Source organism: Pantherophis guttatus, chromosome 2 (genome assembly GCF_059756535.1).
Source record: "Pantherophis guttatus breed Tessera chromosome 2, ASM5975653v1, whole genome shotgun sequence".
Taxonomy (NCBI): Eukaryota; Metazoa; Chordata; class Lepidosauria; order Squamata; family Colubridae; genus Pantherophis; species Pantherophis guttatus.
The window spans coordinates 138,572,549-138,592,904 of record NC_142064.1 but is presented as its reverse complement, the minus strand read 5'-3'; the positions used below and the strand labels follow the sequence as shown (position 1 = coordinate 138,592,904).

The 20,356-nt window shown below is 42.3% G+C and overlaps 1 protein-coding gene across 10 annotated transcripts in view; it reads left to right on the top strand.

The window, feature by feature from the left end:
• BAZ2A (bromodomain adjacent to zinc finger domain 2A) overlaps nucleotides 1-15,187 on the top strand; it is a 66,091-nt gene extending 50,904 nt beyond the window's left edge. For 6 of the 10 annotated variants that reach the window (XM_034412395.3, XM_034412396.3, XM_034412394.3 and 3 more), the window contains 12 exons: nucleotides 83-142; nucleotides 329-473; nucleotides 2,313-2,893; nucleotides 3,961-4,186; nucleotides 4,771-4,926; nucleotides 5,010-5,173; nucleotides 6,106-6,389; nucleotides 8,420-8,552; nucleotides 8,932-9,078; nucleotides 9,779-10,026; nucleotides 10,276-10,419; nucleotides 11,141-15,187. In XM_034412395.3, the coding sequence (XP_034268286.2) occupies nucleotides 83-142; nucleotides 329-473; nucleotides 2,313-2,893; nucleotides 3,961-4,186; nucleotides 4,771-4,926; nucleotides 5,010-5,173; nucleotides 6,106-6,389; nucleotides 8,420-8,552; nucleotides 8,932-9,078; nucleotides 9,779-10,026; nucleotides 10,276-10,419; nucleotides 11,141-11,309 (2,457 nt within the window). In that variant the 3' untranslated portion in view covers nucleotides 11,310-15,187. The remainder of the gene's footprint in view (nucleotides 1-82; nucleotides 143-328; nucleotides 474-2,312; nucleotides 2,894-3,960; nucleotides 4,187-4,770; nucleotides 4,927-5,009; nucleotides 5,174-6,105; nucleotides 6,390-8,419; nucleotides 8,553-8,931; nucleotides 9,079-9,778; nucleotides 10,027-10,275; nucleotides 10,420-11,140) is intronic. The other 4 variants (XM_087886882.1, XM_087886881.1, XM_087886883.1 and 1 more) reach the window with 1 other exon arrangement.
• Nucleotides 15,188-20,356: the final 5,169 nt, after the last annotated feature.

The following is a 20,356-nucleotide window of genomic DNA, read 5'->3' as shown; positions in this document are numbered from 1 at the left end:
GGGAGGTACAGTGTTTTCAAAACAAAACCTATTTGGGGAGGTAATCAGGAATCTGGTTTTAACTTGTCTCCTCTTTCCACAGAACGAAAGTTTGATTTCCAGCGTGCCAGAGCTAGAGAGGCAAATTGAAAAACTTTCCAAGGTAAATGTTTGCTGTTGAAAAAATAAATAGAATAGAAGAGTTGAAACTTCTGCTAGATGTAGCAGTGAGTATTGGGGTTTCCTATAAGAGTGATAGGTGGAAACATGTCACACTTAACTCTGATAATTAAAGTTTAAAATACTGACTCTTCCTTTTACATTCTTGGTGTTCTGATTTTTCCTGCAGCGCCAGATGTTCTTTCGCAAAAAGCTGCTCCATTCCTCACAATTGTTACGCGCATCATCACTTGGGCAAGATCGGTATCGACGGCGGTATTGGGTCCTGCCCCACCTAGGTGGGATCTTTATAGAAGGCTGTGAGGCCTCAGAAGGTATGCAGAGCATAGAATGTGGGTATGGGTGGTTCCTTCTTGGAGGGAGGGAGGGAGGATTTATTGGATCGCATCATTTGGATTCTCAGTTGTATCATTGAGTATAGGTAGTTCTTGATTTACAACCGCAATTAGTACTGGAATTTTGGCTAAGTATTGCAATCATACATTGAGGCACCATGTGACTGTTTTTATGGTAGTTGTTAAGTGAGTTGCCACATTTGTTAAGCGAACCACATGATCATTCACTGAACCACATGGTTGTAAGTGCGAATCCATTTTATCCATTGGGCATTTTTTGCTGGAAAATGGCAGAAAGCATCACAAAATGCTATCACGTAACTCCTAATCATTGTTAATTGACCAGTTGTAAGTGGAGGACTACTTGTATACAATACATCTTTCATTACTGGTACCCAAGGAGCAGGATGGCTGCCATTGGCAATAGATAACAACTAATAAGACGAATGTAAAGAAGTGTAATGTCAGTCTGGTTTTTAGGATAGAAGAATAGAAAATAAATAGTGTGTTACAATGCCTCCCTTAATAATTCCACCACTGAAATACATTCTCGGTTGACCAAATTGCTCTCTGGATTTTGGTTGTATGTACAATTAGACAATGCCGTCAGTTGAAAAAAATTGTAAGAGCGTACTTTAATATTTTCTTAGTCCCATTTTTTCCCTTTTTTTGGGAGGGGGGTGTCTCATTTTTTCCCTTTTTTTTTTTTTTGATTTATATGCCGCCCTTCTCCGGAGACTCAGGGTGGCTTACAATGCGTTAAGCAATAGCCTTCATCCTTTTGTATATTTATACAAAGTCAGCTTATTGCCCCCATAAACTGGGTCCTCATTTTACCTACCTTAGAAAGGATGGAAGGCTGTGTCAACCTTGAGCCTGGTGAGATTCGAACTTACAGTAATTGCAGACAGCTGGTGTTAATCACAATGCTTTTAGTCTGCTGAGCCACCAGGCCCTTTCTGGAACACCCTCTGTCATTTTTCTAATCTGATACCCTGTTTCCCCCAAAATAAGACATCCCCTGATAATAAGCCCCAAAATAAGACATCCCCTGATAATAAGCCCAATCGGGCTTTTGAGCACATGGCAATAAGGCCAAGCACTTATTTCAGGGTTCAAAAAAATATAAGACGGGGTCTTATTTTCGGGGAAACACGGTATCTAACTTGCAACATGTATCTGGCAACTGGGGTGGGGGGAGGTACTTCCATTGGCATAGATCTGTTGGTAGTGAATTGCATGGTGGCCTAGTGGTGAAGACACCTCCCATTCGGAAGGTTGAGAATTCAATCCTAGGGAGCAGCAGATGCTTTTCTTCTAGGAAGCAAAGAAAAAATAACTGCTGCGAACATTGTATGGCGTCAGGAAGGGTATCTGGCCAAACTCTCAGCTCCATCCAGTAACCCTGACTCTACCCCAAATCAAGGGATTACAGCAGGGGTGAAATTCAGCAGGTTCCGACAGGTTCTGGAGAACCGGTAGCAGAAATTTTGAATAGTTCAGAGAACCAGCAAATACCACCTCTGGCTGGCCCCAGAGTAGGAGGGAAATGGAGATTTTGCAGTATCCTTCCCCTGCCATGTCCACCAAGCCACACTACACCCAACAAGCCATGCCCACAGAACCAGTAGTAAAAAAAAAATGAATTCCACCACTTGGATTACAGGGTTGTAAAAAGGGGGTTTAGATGCTGTTGGTAGTACACGATGTTGCTTCACTGGGACATCTAAATTTCGTTGCCTCTTTCACTTCAGTAAGTTTGAGCACCACCTACTGGTGAAAGTTACCCAACTTTCTCTGCTTTGCTGTTCCCCCAAGCAGTGTCCCTCCCCGTGTCCAAGAACTCATTGGAAAAGGGAGAGGCTCTGAAAGAGGAAGAACATGAAGCACCGTCAATCAAAAAGGAGAACACTGACACACCCTCAGATCCTGATTATATGAACTGCACAACTTCAAGATCGTGGAGTTGGCCGTGGAGAGGCAACGTAGGCATGTCACCACCAGAACATCTGGAATCCAAGATGCCAGAGCCCACACCCTTGTCTGTCAATGGGTTTTTGGAAGATCCAGTGTCCCTGGGCCAGTCTCAGCACGACCTCAGTCAGTCAGCCTTTCTATCTTGGCTCAGCCAGACACAGCAAGCCTCTTCATTGTTTAACAGCTCTGTGCTCACCCCAGACAGTAGCCCTGGCAAAGGGGATCAGTTACCCCCAGACGAACTGCCGGACTCTACAGCAGATGAGGAAAGTATCACAGAAACACAGGTGACCTGGTTCAATTTGCTGCCTAGGATGCCATGCAATGACTCTTCACTTGCTCCTTCCACTGAGCGACCCTCTCGAACTTCACAGCTCTGCAAGTCATCTACCAAGGACCAGTCAAAGACTTCAGCTCAGCAGGTGAGTGCTGCCTTAGAAGTTTCTCCTTAGGAAATGCAAGCTCCACTTCTAACCTGGGGTGAATCAGCAGATTCACCCCAGGTTTCTGTAGATATGAAGATGTTCGGGGTAAAGCTTTATTCATTTCTGAGACAAAGACTTGGAACTTTTTGGGGTTGGAGATCACATATTAGTATCATGTAAGATTCATTTCCTTAAGAATGGTGTGGCTTTTGTAAGGAAGACATTTAACTTTTCTTTTCTTTTTAAATGTCTTTAGAAGAACAAAACAAGTAGGAAAATTCTATGGCAAAAATTTAGAGCGGGGGAGCCTTGGCTTGCAGTAGTACACGCGAAAAACTTCTGAGTGTCTTTCTTGACCGCAAGTTAAACTTGAGCCAATAGTTGATGCAACTGCTAAAAAGACAAATGCTATCTTGAGGTACATTAATAGAAGCAAAGAGTCCAGGTAACAGAAGGAAGTTGTTCTACTCTGCCTTGGTCAGACCCCATGTGGGGTACTGAGTCCAGTTCTAGATACAATTGATCAAAAAGGGCAGTGACAAATTGGAGCAAGTTCTGAAGAAGATTACCTTGATGGCAAAGGACCTGGAAACCAAACTCAATGAGAATTAAAGGATGTGGTTATGTTTAGCTTAGCGAAAAGATGACTGAGCGGGAGATAAGACAGCAGTCTTAAAATATCTGAAGGGCCGTTAAACAGAAAAAGGAGAGGACTTATTCTCTGTAAGCCTTTAAACATGAGTTAAAAATACATGGATGGAGGTTCAGAGTAATATCAGGAGGAACTGATTCTATTCTAACTCCCTGAATCTATGAACTGTCAGCCAGTGAAACAAAACACCAAATAAAGTGATGATGAAGATGACCACTAGCAATCTTCAATCAGAGACTAGATGGTCATCTGTCAAAGATGTCTTAGAGAATCCTGTACTGATCAAGGGGTTGGACTTAGCATCCTCTAAGCTTCCTTCCAATTCTCTAATGATGTTATTCTTTTGTAAACTTTGTTATGCTTCTTGTAGCAATGCTTAATGCAAATGCTTTTTGAATTTTTCCTCCCACAGCTGAATGGCTATTCCACCTCTAGCCCAGCATTGCCACCACTGTCCTCTACTCCATTGCATTCCAACTCCAGGGTCCACAATACTTGCTCCAGAGCCAAGGATAATTCCAAAAAGACCCTTGAACCTTTGGGGCAGCCAAGGCGAAGGGGGCGTCCTCCCACTAAACTTTTCAAACAAATTGAGCAGAAATATTTGACACAGCTGACAGCACAGCCTATACCTCCTGGTAAGTGACAAACACATCTGCAAGTTCGTGGTCCATATACTGGATTATTTGAAGGCATGACAGAGAAAGAGAGAGTGAAAAAAATAATGTTTTACGTTTTGCAAAAGCAGTTGGGAGAATTAGTTCAGTGTCACATGTAGGTAATGCACAACTAAGTTGTGTCCCATTCAGTAACTAAGGTACAAGAATCTTTTTGTGATAGGGGGAACATGCTTTTTAACACACACACACATACACACACACACACACACACACACACACACACACACACACACACATGTATACATTTTTGTCAGTATACACGAACTGTGGATAACACTGGATATGCCATGATGTCAAGCATCTTGATGAAATTAGTAGTGGTTGTTTGCTTGCTAAGTAGACAACATCTTCAGTGCACATTGATGATGAGATGTAATTGGGTAATGAAAACATCTGCAAATGAACAACCAAGCTCAGAGAGCACCAAGGATTCCACGGTTCATATCCTGAGAATATCCTGAGCCATAGATATTCGCTTCTATTGGCATTGGCAATTTTGGGAAGGCGCCAGGCTCTGGGCTCATTCTGTTCTTCCCTTGCAGAACTGCAGAGTGGCTGGTGGTGGTTGCAGGATCCAGAAGAGTTGGAAGCTGTGGTGGAGGTACTACACCCACGAGGCATCCGGGAGAAAGCCCTACATAAGCACCTTACCAAGCACAAGGATTACCTACGGGATGTCTGTGCCCGAGCTGCCAATGGTAAGAAATACCTATTTTGTGGTCCGTTGCCTATAAGCACAAGTGTGATCTTTTTGATTGACTTTTGTGACCTTCCTACCTAGATCCCATCTTCAGGATTCATTCTGAAGTTGCCAGCCACCTTATCTCTCAAGAAGCCTTGGTGCAGTGGTCCATGTCTGAGCGTGCCCTTGAGATGGACCTATCAGTACTTCAGTGGGTGGAAGAGCTTGAGCAGCGGGTGCTCATGGCTGATCTACAGATTCGAGTAAGTGCTAAGATTCTGTGGAAGCTGTGCTCCTGTTGACAGTGGTATGCCCTTTCACCAGGGTCCCAAAGGTGCTTTTTCAAGAGGCAACTGGACTTTCTTGGTTTTCTTTGAAGACATTTTGCTTTTCATCCAAGAAGTTTCTTCAGCTCTGTTTCTTGGATGAGAAGCAAAACATCTTCAAAAAAAAACCCCAGAAAGTCCAGTTGCCTCTTGAAAAAGCACTTTTGGGGCAACCATGACCTGAATGACTGAGAATCTCCATAGACACTTGACCAGGGTGTTGAAGGATGCTTAGATTCCAGAGGTCAACCTGAAAATAATCATTCAATGCTAAACAAAATTAAGTTTTAAGGATTAGAACTCAGACAACTAGAGAAATCATCTAGGGCTAGGCCATCTGAAAAATTTTCATTCTTAACTTACTGATGTTACTCTCCTGAAAGACAGTTGCACTGAATTAGAATCTGTGCAGCTCTATGAATCTGCAAAATATTACTTGATTTTAGATTGTAAGTATTTTGAATATAGTTACTTTTCACGTGTAATTTACCATGGCAAATTACAGTTGCATGAACACTTGCTTCCCTGTAGTCATAACTTTGGCTTTCTTGTTTAGATCAGTAGATTTTATTGTGGAAGTGTTCTTCATTCTAGAATACCAGAACTCCTCCTAAGTCTTACTGAGAACTTCTGTTCTATGAGTGTCATCACTATTTGAAGTGAAGCTTCCGAGGGGCAGCGACAGAAAAGAATAGCATAGTCTGAAATACCAAAGAATAGTTATAAGGACTGGGTTGAATCATTATTTCGGGAAACACTCCAAATTGCTTCTGAGAGTTCACAGTTGTGCTGTAAATATTTCTTCTGAATATTTTTTATTTATATTTTATTTTATTTATCATTTTGGTTTGGATCTTTTGTCCCTCTAGGGCTGGACGAGCCCAGATCCTGATTCTGTTAGGAAAGACTTGCGGTACTGTGAACGTGAACTAGAACTCCTGGAAGACATCACCGTAAAAAACAGGCGAGAGGGACCTGCCCTGGAGCGTGAATCTAACAACCCTCTGGATCTTGCGGTGCTCCGTCTTGAAGACCTGGAGCAGAACTTGGAACGGAGATACCTCAGAGAACCTCTCTGGCCTCTGCATGATGTGGTGGTAGAAAAAGCTTTGCTGAATAACCCTGATACCTTGGAGCAGGGTACCACAGAAATGTGAGTGTCTTCTTTTATTAATGACTGAATTGGCAAATTTATGTCCATGATTCTATATCCCAAGTTGTTAAAAACAGTGGGTTAGGAATCCCAAAATCAGTTATTTGGTTTTTTACCATGTTTCCCCAAAAATACAACCTACTCAGAAAGTAAGTCCTAGCTTGATTTTTACACGTGTGCCCAATATAAGTCCTACCCCCAAAATAAGCCCTAATTAAGACCCCTCCCACTGCATGGTGCACAGGTAAAAATTAAACTAGGGTGGGAATGGGGGGATGGAGCTGCCCTACCTTCAGATAGTTGGAGCCAGGTCTCGCACACATCAGTCGATTTCTCTTGCTACAGCTGGCAAGGCTTTCCTGAAGGCCTCTGTAGCCGATAACAGAGCCCTGGATCGATCCAGAGCTCTGTTAACGGCTGAAGAGGCCTTCAGGAAAGCCTTGCTGGGCTTGCCAGACAAAGAAGTTCCTGAAGGCCTCTGATAGTGAAAAAGAGGCCAGGGGCAATGCGCACAAGTGAGGTGAGTCAGTGGAAGACATTTCTCTTCTCCCCCCCCCCCCCAAAAAAAAAAAAAAAAAAAGACCTGGTACCTTTTTTGGTGCCAAAAATAAAATAAAATAGGGTTTTATTTTTGGGAAAACATTGTACATTTCAGTAGACTGGTATGGTATGAACTTTTTAGAATGATTGATTTCCAGACCAATTGCCAGATTTAAGATTATAGTAGGATTTGAAAAGACAACACTGCTGTTTGGGCAATAGCAGCTAATTCACAGAGGAGCAGAATTTATTGGGATAGAACCAAGTATGGGTAGTCCTTACTTAACAACCGGTCATTTTATGACCACTTGAAATTATGATGGCCATGAAATGGGTTCTTAATGGCCTACAAAGCATCCACACCCATCGTAAATGGTTTCCCCACCCTGGCACAGTCACATGACCACATTTGAGCATGTTAACTTGATGACCATGGTGTTCTGCAAATCATGAGACTTCAACTCAGGAAGGCTTTTGCTAGTTTCCAGAAAAAAATGCCCATTCAAATAAAGAAGTTCTCCAAAAGATCATGGCAATCACTTAGCAACTGTTGCAAAACAGGTTGGAAATGTGAGTGCCTCAACTTATGATCATAACTACATCCCACTGTAATTCCAGGCTCAGTTACAGTTTGCTACCCATCTTCTAATACTTACTCATCCTTCTCTTTTATGAACGCACCCTTGTGCAAAAACATTGTTGGAAAAAAGAAAAGCAGCATTTTGCCTATAACATCCAAACTCATAGAGGAAAAAAAATTGAAAGATAAAAAAAAAAATGAAAAAGGCAGAAAGATTTGGTGGGGAGATTTGACACTTTCATTGGCTTGTATGTATCTCTGTGTTAAAAGAGTAAAGACCCCAAGGTTAGCCACATCAAGCTGCAGGGAGATTTTTCTTGCTTTTTTTTGTTTTTGTTTTTGAGGTCTCTTTGTAGTGTACAGTAGCACCAGGTGAAAACAATGGAACCTTTCTACTGAAAATATGAAAATAATACTTGTATGTTGATAATGTATGTTGTTAAATAATTCAATGGATTGTAGCATTTAATTTAGTAATATTTTAAATTTGCCAGAAAATGTTAGCATTCTTCAAATGGCTAACATTTATTAAAAAGATACTGTACATGTTCATGAGCTAAGGCATTTTAGGAACTAATCTTTTGGAAGATTTTGGGAACTAAAAATAAAAGGGAGTTTAAGTGACCCAGAAAAGGCAGTCTCTGATCTAGAAGTTCTTTGTGGTGGTCTTTAGAACACAAATTGTATTGCTGCATCTAAAAAGAGTAGGATTATTTTTTTAAAAAAAAAACTGTACTCGGGCTGTGCGCAGCCCATCACCATCCTTTCATTATCTCTTAGAGGCTTCCCAGGAATAGTGGGACCAAAATTGACCTCCTACAAAGGAGGTTCTTTGATGTCACTTCACTAATCATATATTTTATTGACTGAAATTGATATTCCTCATTTAACAATTATTTTTCTTGTGCAGCACATATGAAATCACACCACGGATGCGAATGTGGCGCCAGACTTTGGAAAGATGCCATAGTGCAGCACAAGTCTCTTTGTGCATCTACCAACTGGAGCGCTCTATAGCATGGGAGAAATCGGTCGTCAAAGCGGTGAGGAAGGGGCATTGGACTGAGAGAGTTTTAGGGTAGGAAGTATAACCAAGTCTAAAGGAGATATCCAAGACAGTTAAGTCACGTGTGAAATGCTTCGGTGCAGAAAAAAGTATTAGTGATTCTTCTTCTGGCTTGGTTATTGGCATGTATGTGGCTGAGCTAAAGAAAAAAAGTTGTTGGATTTATGGGATGGTATCTCTGTTTGAAAGAGATGTGTCTCAAGCAAAGATTTAGCCTGTTTGAGTTTTATCTAGAAGGAGCTCACCTTTGGGGGTGAGAAGGGGCTTCACTTTAGGGAATCTAATCCTGTTAGAGTGTCTTATTCACCTCATGAAGAGATTTGGCATTATCCATTTTTGTCTTCTCTGCTTTCCAGACTTGCCTTGTGTGCCGAAAAGGGGATGATGATGAGAATCTGCTGTTGTGTGATAGCTGTGACCGTGGCTGCCACCTCTATTGCCATCGACCCAAGATGATGGAGGTGCCAGATGGGGATTGGTTCTGCTCTCTCTGCATCGCTCAGGTACTCACTCCGTATGATGCCTTTTGTCTTGTCTCCCTGATTTTTCCTGGGTTGGCAAGGTTTTCTTTTGTTTCTACTGGGTGCCTTCATGTTCCAGGGTAGAAGGGGTGGCATGTAGTATGATGCTTCCCTGTCAGGAAACTGGCATGTTTACTAACAGATAGCATTGATGTTGTGGCCTGTCGGCCTCCTCCAGCAGCCGAATCAGAAGAGGAGGAGGCGTGGGAGTCAGGATCAGCATCAAGGCAACCTGAGAGCTCCGAGGGGGGAATGGAGCTGGCAGAGAGAGAGAGAGGCGGAGGCGGAGGCAGAGGCTGGGCCATCCATCAGCCCTCAGATGGAGAGTCAACAGCCTCCAGGTCTGGAGGTGACTGATGAGGAAGAGGAGGAACAGCTGGGTCCAGTGTTTGATGCGCAGAAGGCAGAGAAGAGGAGAGCAATAGGCGGAGATGAATAGATGTGGCAGACAACTCTTCATCTCCCTGCTGGACAGACTTGTTAGCCTGAGGTGAAAGAGAAACTTTTTGCTGGGGCTGCTGGCGCTCCTAATAAAGGAATAATTGCTTCAAGTACAGAGGGCTTGTCGTGTTTGGAGAGCTGGGTCAGAACAATTGACTTCACTGAAGTGGACTCCTAGTCTAGGACTTGATGTTAGTATCTATCTTCTCTCTTTCCCTTCCCCAACTTTTTCATGATGCAGATGCAAGGGGGATATCAGGACGAGTATGGCTCTCCACGACGGGGGAAGAAGCGGAAAAGTGGTACTTCTGGGCCTTTTGGGGGAAAGGAAGAGCTCAGCCCTCGATCTCGCGCAGCAGCTGTAGCCGCCTCCCAACAGCATAGTATCCTGGCAAATACATCCCCTCGCTACTCAGGTGAAGGCCTCTCTCCCTCCAAACGAAGAAGAGTGTCTCCCCGAGGCCAGAGCGCTGACCTGACCTTCTGCGAGTAGGTGTTTCTCCTCTGCAAATTAGGGTCAGGGAGAGGCTTATGGGACATATTTCCCAGAGAGTGTTGGAAAAGGTGGGGACAGAGGTTCAGTTATGCATTGGCAAAAATTAATAGGGAGAAAGAGACAGAGAGCTGTCACTTAAAAGTGACTTTCTTGATTAAAAGAGGGCAAATAACACTCCTCGCTTCTGGCCAGACTTACATATGCCCTTCAGTGCCACTCAGTGTTGGCTCTTCTTTTGTCAGGATCATCTTGATGGAGATGGAATCCCATGAAGCTGCTTGGCCTTTCTTGGAGCCTGTTAACCCCCGGCTGGTGCCTGGCTACCGGAAGATCATCAAGACTCCCATGGACTTTGCCACCATGAGGGCCCGGCTGTTGCGTGGTGGGTGAGTACACAGCAGGGCAAGGCATTTGGAATTGCCAAGCGACCCTTCTTTTCCTTTCCTCGATTTCCCTATCAATAGATACAGCTGTCAGTAAGTGATCATTTAAGTAACTGTTTCAGTTTACATAAAGGGGCTGTAAGGAGCATCTTTATATCATAGTTAAGTAATACCTTTATTCTGGTTAGAGCTAGGATATGCATTCTGTGATCCCATGCAACATTCCATACCTGCTGGCTTGTTCCTAGTAAGTGAATAACTGCTGTTTCCTCAGAGAATACTTGCACTTCCCATCTTTTTCAGGGCTGTGCAACTGGTGGAGGATGGAGGGTAATCCTGGGGAGATCTAATGAGACCAAATGGCTGGGGCTGCTTTCTGTAAGGATGGGGGCAGGGATTTCCATTGCTCTCAGTTTGGGAGAAGTAGGGTTAGCTCTCTTGGTGGTCCACTTCAGAGCTTCTAGAAAGAGTGATGCTGTGGCAAGAACGTTCTAGTGCTTATTTGAAGAGAGGCATGTCAGACTGGGATGGTTTTGGGGAGTTGCTAAATGTAATTATATATGGCCTACTTTAAATTCAGAAAGATGTGCCAAAAATTGGCAGCAGTTGTGAGAAGAAATGAAAAGAGGATGCAGCTATTGAAAAAAGGAGATTCTCAATAATAGGCACTGTTGTGTCTCAGTGCTGTACTTTTACACTCACCCTTGCTTTTTGTCATCCACAGATATAGCAGTTGTGAGGAGTTTGCTGCTGATGCTGTCCTGGTGTTTGACAACTGCCGGACCTTTAATGAAGATGAGTCAGAGGTGGGCAAGGCGGGGCTGGTCATGCGCCAGTTTTTTGAGAGCCGGTGGGAGGAATTTTATCAGGGAAAACACGAGACAAACCCATGAAGCTGGCAGAACGGGGAAAAGTGCAAGGAGCCAAAGGGGAAAGTGCCTCCCCTTTTACCCTGGGCTGCACACTTGTCTCTTCTGGAGCTCATCTTGCTACCTGCTGATTTAATTTTTTCCCCTTCACAATGACTGGACTTGGATTGGCATTTAACATCACGCCTTGATTCTCTTCACTCCAAGCAACACAAACTCTGACTGTATAAGCCAAATAAAATATATATATATCTCCTTTTTTCAAAATGGAAAAAAACAACAACCACCACCCACATCCCCACCTTAGCTGGGGCTATTTAATAATAGCAATAGTTCTTAGTGAATGTGTAAGAACACTTTTTTTCTGTGCAGTGTCAGTACCATGCATTAATGGCCAGTAATGTGGACGTTAGGTTTTCCTCCTTTTTAGATTCTCATTGAAATGTATAAAAGCAGATCACTCCTGCCTCTGGGAATGACAACCTTGACAAAACTAAAACATGCTGCTTCTCTTCCCCTTGCCCCTCCCAACTCTGCCTCACCCCACCCCCACCCACTTTCCCCCTTTAAGAAGAGCCTTCATTTCTGCGGCCATGTTTTTCTTTCTAGCCCGATTTCCTTTTCTAAACCCGAGAGTAGAGTTTAAAGTTGGTATGTGAATTGGGAAAGGATGTTGAGCTCTGCCCATGAGGGTGCACTCCCTTTGAAAGTGCTCAGTCCTTCTAGTCAAAGAAGATGCCCCCTTCGCCGGAGAGGTATCCAAATACGAGCCTCTGTATGAAAAGTTAGGAGTGAGTGGGGTTATATTCCCCAATTAGATTAATTTCCATCAACCCACATTTGCCCAGAGATACTGAGTTACTCCAAATTTTATTTCTAAGGAAATAATGCAAATAACTCACACAGCAGTTATCCACTAAGCAGCCGGTATCACTCAGATTGTATTGTTCTCTAGGTGTGCAAATGATGGTTAACTTGGACTAACCTTTACACTCTTCCCCCTCCTGATCTCTCCACAGGGGCAGTCAATGAAATTACTATAGTCAGAAGTTCCTCTGTCTAATGTTCATACAGTTCATTTTCCCTCCAATAGAGGGCAATATGCTGGAAGGACTCACTGGGCTATGGGGGACCAAAGTAAACAAGCTTGCAAAACTGGGCTGCTCCAGTCAGCATCCTTAGAGGAACTGGCTTTTGGATGGTTGATGCCAGTTCTTCTGGCAGATCATATTATGGGATCTCATCCTTATTTGAATGCCCACAGCTCTCCTCATCCAACTCTGCCCCAGTGTTATTCCTCAGGGATAGCTTCCGTCTACAAAGCTTGATCTGCCATCTCTGTGTATGTGTGGCAGGACTGTTTGTTTCCTGCCTTGGCATGTGTCTACCATAATCTATCGTAAGGTTGCTTCCCTTCTGAGAAAGTTGTGAGATTGTCTCCATTGTAATGGAAGGAATACAATCCTTTCATTCTTCAGTAGCTATCTGGACCTCAACAAGATGATAGAGGATTGTCACTGTTTCCTTCTATGTTAGGTTTCTATTTCCTCACCATATTTTAATATATGTGATCTAAAGTGCAGCCTTCTTTGATTATTAAAGCTAAGATTTCGCCTAAATGCATCTTTGGATTATAAGGCAAGTGAAGGCAAAATAGAAATCTTTTGTGTCTCATGATGTGGGATACAAGTTATTGCTTCATGCCTTTAAACAGGAAGCAGAAAAATTAGAAACAGAGCAGTGCTCAGCTGGACATCTTTGTGTAATATCCATAGCTGACTTGTTTAAAGATCCAGACCTGTTTATACATGTTTCTTTTTCTTTTTGGTCTATATTTTCTATATAGTATTTAATTTATACACATAACACGTGTGAATATTTTAATTTACTCTATATTTGAACATTGTTTTGAAAGGAGGAGGCAAAATTTTGATTTAGTCCAACCATAATAGTTTTCCTGCACATCATTTTTACCAGTTTGTCGTTTGTTCCTGTGCATTTGGGTGTCTGGTGCTAGAGACTTGCCAGATTCAAATAGTGGTTGAAGCCAATCTCCTCTTAAGTCATTCCCTCCCTTGTTTGTCTCTTATTGAAGCAAGAATTAGATTGTGGTCACAACAAAAGCTCCATCTCCATACGTGCTTGTGTATGTATATGTGTGTATGCACACACATGCATGCCAGTGCATTCGCCAGTTGGCTGGTTGGTCCTTTAAAAGAAAAATCAAAAAACTGTCCCCGAAAACTTTTATTGAACACAAGACAGGATAAATTGGCCAATTCTTTTTCAGTCCCAGCGTAATCTCTCTCTCAGTCATTCCCTGATGATAGGTTGAGGCCGGTTTGCAGCCTGTATTCCAACATGTCCTATGAGATCCCATATCCCACCGAATGCGAGAGTTGCCAGAGAACCTGTTCCCTGGCCTGTGCTCTCTTCAGGAGCTGCAGACTGGGAGAAATCCATCGCCCAGGCACACTACAACGAGGGGCCTGCTGTTCAGCCCTTGGCCAGTTTCTGCTCCCAGAAGCAGGGGATTGGGCAAGACCTATTCCGATGCACCCTCCAGAAGGTATAGGTTGACTGTTCAGAGGAAACAACTTGGTTCTTCCATTTTTCTTCCACCACTTTTGGTGGATCAGAGGCGTAGAAAGCCACCCCCTGGAACCTTTCCTCCCTTGCTGCTTTCATATCCAGCCTGGCTCCTCAAACCATTATAATTACGGGTATCACTTGGGGCAGACACTTGGCTGGCAGGGTCCTATTAGGAGATGGCTTTCTCCCCAATATCCACCTCTGCTACATCGGAGTGACATAAGGGTGTGTGTGTGTGTGTGTGTGTGTGTGTGTGTGTGTGTGTGTGCACGTGTGTGTTTTCGCCTCAATCCGCGTCAACCAATCCAATTGCAAGAGCACTGATGTAAGTAAAATGTAACCACAGGTGATATAACCTGGAGACGGAAACCTCCCTTACTGTGCTTCCTCCACCCAACCTCACTTTCCTTCCCAATTGTTTTCAACAAAACGTAGCCTTTTTATATCAAATAACCTCAATCTTTATTTTATTTTAAATTTGGGGATTTTTGTTTTTTGGCTTTTAAAATAAAGAGGTAGAGTTGAAGTCTATTTGAAACTGACTTTATATTATGCATAAATATTTATATTTTATCTAAATGTGCTGTAACAAAACTTCTTTTGGTGGGTTTTTATTAATTCTTTTTTTCTGGATCATTTGGGGTGTTTTTTTTTTTTTTTCATCAGTCATGAGAGAACTCTAGAGTTGGAGGTGTTAATTTTTGGTTTTTAATTTAGAGTTTCATGGTTTTGGTTTTGGGGTTTCTTTTTTGTTATAGAAACATTAGATTTATAGATTCAAAGCCTCACACTCCTTAAAAGAAGGAATCCAGGTTTGACCTGATCTTGATCTTCATTAAGGGATATGGTCTTTTCAATCAGTTTATAAAAAAAAACTTGTTTATTGAAAGTTACATGGTTTTTGGAATTTAATTTAAGAATTGCAACTAGAATTGGCCTTATCATTCAACCACTGGCTTTTTCTTCCCCTTTCATCTTAATTTGGTATCGGAAAGGAACCAACTAACCCATCATCCTGTGAGATGTTCTGAACAGCAGGAAGGGGAGGGGGGAATCAAACTTTTTTATATGAAATAACCAAATGTGTTTGTTTTAGTGAATTTTTGATAATGTACAGTTTTTTGTGAATTTAAATTGATTTCTTTCTATATTTTTAGGACCAACCTCATTTTTAATAAGGTTTAAAAGGAAGAAAAAAGTCTAGAATTCTTGTTTGTTTCCTTGTGATGTTTCCACAAGTACAGATGTTAGAGTGCTTGTCAAGTTTCAAAGAATAAACAAAAACAACCCAATGTTTGATAGAGAAGAAATCGCCTGAGAATGTTGTCTTTTCTCTGTGATCATCCCTGCTTGGGGGGTGCATCCGCTTGGTCTTCCCCTCCTCTGCCCTTATGCAATGCACCCTGGGGCCAGTTAAAAGACAGCTAAGCCAATTAGATGCGGGTTCAATCCTGGCAAGACTTCAAAATAGTTTTTGAAAAGCTGTTAAAGTTGAATCAAACGCTTGATAAATTCATAACTCATGCTTAGCAAAATTGCAGGGGCCCAAGAAATTTTTTTTAAAAAATTCTAGTAAATATAATTGGTTTAAAACTAGGCTTTTATACATACGTCTCAAAAAGAAGCTCAGTCTTTGCAGTTAATCTCCGGTTTTTCTTTTGTTTTCCTGCCTTTTGAGTTGAAACGAAAAAATCAGCCTTGACCTTCCATCTCTTCCCTCTTGAGCTGTGGAGAAGGGAGCTAAGTCTGCCATGCACTTACTTTGAAGAAGCTTCCCAGACACACTGGCAATTATCAAGCATCAATTGAGCTAAATACATTTTGCTGCCCAAATGAGGATTGGGCAGGGACTGCTCTTTGTTTGAGGGGGGCGTGCAATGGGCAAGCAAGGATACAGAACAGATGAGTTTTCCACAACCCAAAATAGGTTTTGAATTCAAAATGGCCTGCAAGACTTCTGGAAGTTTTGAGTTCAAGAGCTATTTTAAAACTTTTTACATAGTCTAAATTCCAATTTATGGTTTAGTCTTTAAGGTACATGTATTCTGCATTCCATGCTAGGAATGGGTAAAGAATCACAATTCTCATTTTCTACTTTTCTGGCCTTGAATTTCAGTAGTCCGGCCAAAGGCAGCCTTTCTCCACCTGTTCTTAACAATATCAAAACTGTAGCATGAACTACAGAACTGGTATCAGAACTGTAGCCCTTCATCTCATAATGATGTTGTTGTTGCCTGGAACAAAAGTGTATCCATAGCAAATGTTGCTCATTTTGAATGCTTGGGGATCAGTTGGCACTGTTCACTACGGTATACTACAACTTTTTTGAAATATTTGGAGGAAGGGCATCATGAGTAACTTTAATTTGGAGACAAATGAATTTCTCTATAGGCACTTAAATCCAGTCCTATTCTACATTCTCTAATTTCATCAAATTTTGTCTTCATCCTTTATCATTTGTATTGCCAATTATAGGTGCTAAAAATAAGTCCCCATCCCCAAAATAAAATCTGCAGATTGGCAGAAGCTAAATCCTCTGTGTTGCCAGCGGCTGCACACAGCTCACACCGATTTGCTCACTACCATTGCAAAATCTCACATTGTGTTTGTGGACATGTTCTCATACGCATGTTACTGCTCCCACAAGATAAGATTTCAGGTAGAGCAATGGCTGTTGAAACGTCCTATTAAATCTCCTTGTTTTGTGTAGAATCGGCACCAGGCAACAAGCAAAGCTGTGTACAATAGTGGGATCTAAAGTGATTGGAAAGATTCAGGACTGGAACCTGAGCTTTTAAGGGGTTATTGGCACTACCTTTAGCTATTTTTTTGCCCTTTTATTCTGAGAAGGATTCCATCTAATGAAAGGGGTATATTTAAAAACATTTTTATTCTAAGTGTTTGTCAAAAAAAATGTTCAAATATTATCTTTTTCACACAAATGTTTCCCAGATGATGGATTAGCTTTCAGGGTATAAGCACATTGTTTGGCATAGCTTGCCCCTGCCTCCTTCCCAGGGCTAAGAGAGAGGAATTGGCCCCAAATCACCTAGCTGGCTTTGTGCTTAAGGCAGGACTAGAACTCCCAGTCCCCTGGCTTCCAATCCAGCAAATCCAAAACTGGAAATCTTGCCCTGTGTAAGGGAAGAAAGCTATTTCATCACACCATGTTGCTGTCTGATCTCCCCCAACTCAAGATAAAAATTCTCTTTGTCAAAATAATGTTCCATTTTTGTGGACCATTTTCCTTTGCCTGCAGAACAGGCTAGCTGACTTTCCCCCTCGGCAAGAAAAGCTGAATCATGCAACCTATTACAAAGAAATTTAACAATGGTGGTTCTACTCTGAGAAAGGTATTTTCACCACAAGTAGTTAATGGCTTAATTTTGTCCTAGAGGAAAAAGCCCTCCCAGGGCAACCCAATCTCCCCATTTTACCATTTTATTTCCAATTAGTGTGGCTTATAGGAAAGCTTTGGAAAGTTGCCAGCAAGGAAAAGACCTTCTGTACTGGCATACCTTTCCACAGCAAATACTTAATGGCCTGCTGACTGAATAGAGTTGATAGCTGCAAAAAGAGCTCCCAAAATATAGCTCTTTCCTCTTAAAGTGGTGCTTACCACACTCCTTTGCACCATCAAGTCTATAATTTGCCTGGGGCAAAGTACTTCCATTTGGCCTGAAAGGATAAGTGAACTACTTGAGCACCTGATAGTCCTATAATGAGGTTTTCTTATCCACATTCTTCACACACTAAGCAATTTGACACGTTTTCATAGCCCTGAGTTATATACAGAAGAGCACATTAATAAAGCTTTGATTCAGCTGGAAATTAAGTTCTCACACAATGGTCTAGTGTTCAGCAATGGTATTTTTTTTGTCACTAGTAAACGGGAAGCTTTGGCTTTAAGATGGTACCCGATTTTAGTTCACAGGCTGTTAGGGGCCAGAGTGTTCTTCACGTCTGAGAGCTTCTGGCTTTGGCTCTTTGCTTCGGGATCTCCTGCTGCTGTGAGTGGCTTTTGCTTAGCCCCCTGGTTTAAAGAACAAGGGGCCCTGAGCCCCATTCGGTAACCTGCATCCTTTTGCACAGGTCTTGAATCACCCAGCCTAGGACTCGTCCCTTTTTCCTTGGCCACATAGTACATCTTTGTGAACACGATGTATGTTTGTGTGTGCCTTTGAGTCTGTGTTGACTCCTGGCAACTGTCTGGACAAGTCCTTGCAATAGTCTTGGCAAGGTTTTTCGGAAGTGGTTTGTCAGTGCCTCCTTCCTAGGGCTGAGAGTGTGGCTGGCTCATCACCCAGCTGGTTTTGTGCCAAAGGCGGGACTAAAACTGACAAGTGTCCCAATTTCCAGCCTGGAGAATTAACCAGTTATTCCTGTTAACTCCACAGCTGACGGAAGCACAGCACTGGGCAAGCTGTGCCAGAAGTTGGCCTGTTTTTCAATTCACAGAAAGTGGCTGAAAAGCTTCCGCGGATGCAAAAGGATTTTTCTCGAATATAACCTGAAGCTTTTATTAACAAATAATCTCTATTAAATCTTGGCAATTGCTCTTGTATTAGCAAATGGCCCAAATCCCACTATTAACTTGACGATCATCCAGTGCAAATTCCCTCTTAAAAGTGAATCTTGAAACAATTGAGGCATAGCATTTTTTTTTTCCATCTTTTATTTCAAAACAAAAATTTGTTCAAAATGAGACCAGTCAGAGCTCCACAGAGGGGCAATTGTACAGGGTTGAGAAAGAGAGAGAGAGAGAGAGAAAGAGAGAAACAGGCCTGGCGGTATGTAGCATGGAGGATACAAAACAATAGAAACTTTTCAATTAAAAAAACCTGTACAAATAGTCCCTAAGTATATAAATAAAACTAGTCAGTACAATGAATGGAGAAATGGGCAGGAACTTTCCTCGGGTTTGTGGCAAATGGAAGCCTTTAAGAATTCCAGTACCTTCAAAATGGGAGTTCTGAAGGTCTTGAGTAAGAAATGGGATAAAGGCAAACGAGGTTCCATCCTCAGTTGGGTTGACTGCCAAATGTGTTTTAACAAAATACATTTTTACATCCATGACATGTTTTTTTTTTCTTAAAGCAAACATTTAGCTAACTTGTTCCCAAGTCATGAAAAAACACAAATACACTGAAGCACATGAAATATAGCCTGTAGCTTTGTTATACCGATGATCCAGCATGAGAAGGACGTTGCGTAGGGTGTGGATGCCTATTGCTATTCGTTTTAAGGGCAATTTGCTATAGGGCAAGGCATCAGTGCAACCATCACAACCCCCAGGTTAAGGGCATATTGCTCCAGAGGAAAGTGCAGACAAGCTGGAGATTTGTTCAAGACAAGTTAGGTTGAACCTTGTTGCATTGAATCAAGAGATCCTAGTTTTAAGCTCATCCGCACAGGCCCTTCCTGCTAGGGGATGGGAAGACTATGGAAGAACACGAAATAGTCCGCAACCATACACATTTATTCCACAGCAAGTCAAAAAGTGGGAGGGGGGGGGCTGTTCTGATTTCATTACTTTTTTTTAAGTCACAACAGTTTCAAATCATCACCCGCATGGTAAGTTTGGAAGAGAAAGAAAGAAAAAGGGAGGGGGGGAAACATCGCCTCGTCTGCCCTACCTTTGGCCCATCCCAGAGACAGCTGCTCACTGTTCTGTTGGGGGCCATCTCTAGAAGACCCCAAGTACAGCAAAAATGGAAGCAGGAAATCATAGCACCGAGAGTCCTGGAATATAATTGGCCGGGTTAACAACTTCTGGTTAACTACAAGTCGATTTGGAATGGCTGAAGCCCATCCTCTCCGAGTGTGCTGTCTTGCATGCTTGCTTGGGGAGGGGGAGGGGGTGAAAAGCTGACCATTTCTTGGGGACAGGGCTTCCCAGGTTACACGGGCTACCATTATACAGCTCTTACTGGGAACAAGTTTGTATCAAGCATGTCATCCTTTTTTCTTTTTCTTTTTTTTTGTGGGCTCTAGTTCAGCCATCCTGGGCCAAACCCAGGATCCACATAACATCATCTTTACAATGAACCAGAGTTTGATCTTTGGAAAAGTTTTTAACAGTATAGTAGCACTAAATATATCCTTACCCTTCCCCCCCTCAGCTTCTTATCATCCCCAAAGCCATACTATTCATACATCACCTTATACAATTTTTACAGATGATGAAAGTCCTTGCTCAAAAGTAAGTCTGTCTGCTAATTTTGTTAACAGGGCCTGGCTGGTTTTGTTGCCTGCATTCTACCTCCTGGTGGTTTTTTTTACAGGAGAAACAGGTGTTGGTGAGTTAGAAAGCGTGGCGTATCTTAGGGCAACGATTCTCTTTCTGTGGTTGAAACCAAACCCTTGTGAATAAATACTGTACCCGGCTACAGTAAAACTCTTAGGAAGACAGCAGCCTCTTCTTTGCTTTGATACTTCCCAAATTGGGTAATGTCTTGTTTTTGCAAGAAAACATTAAC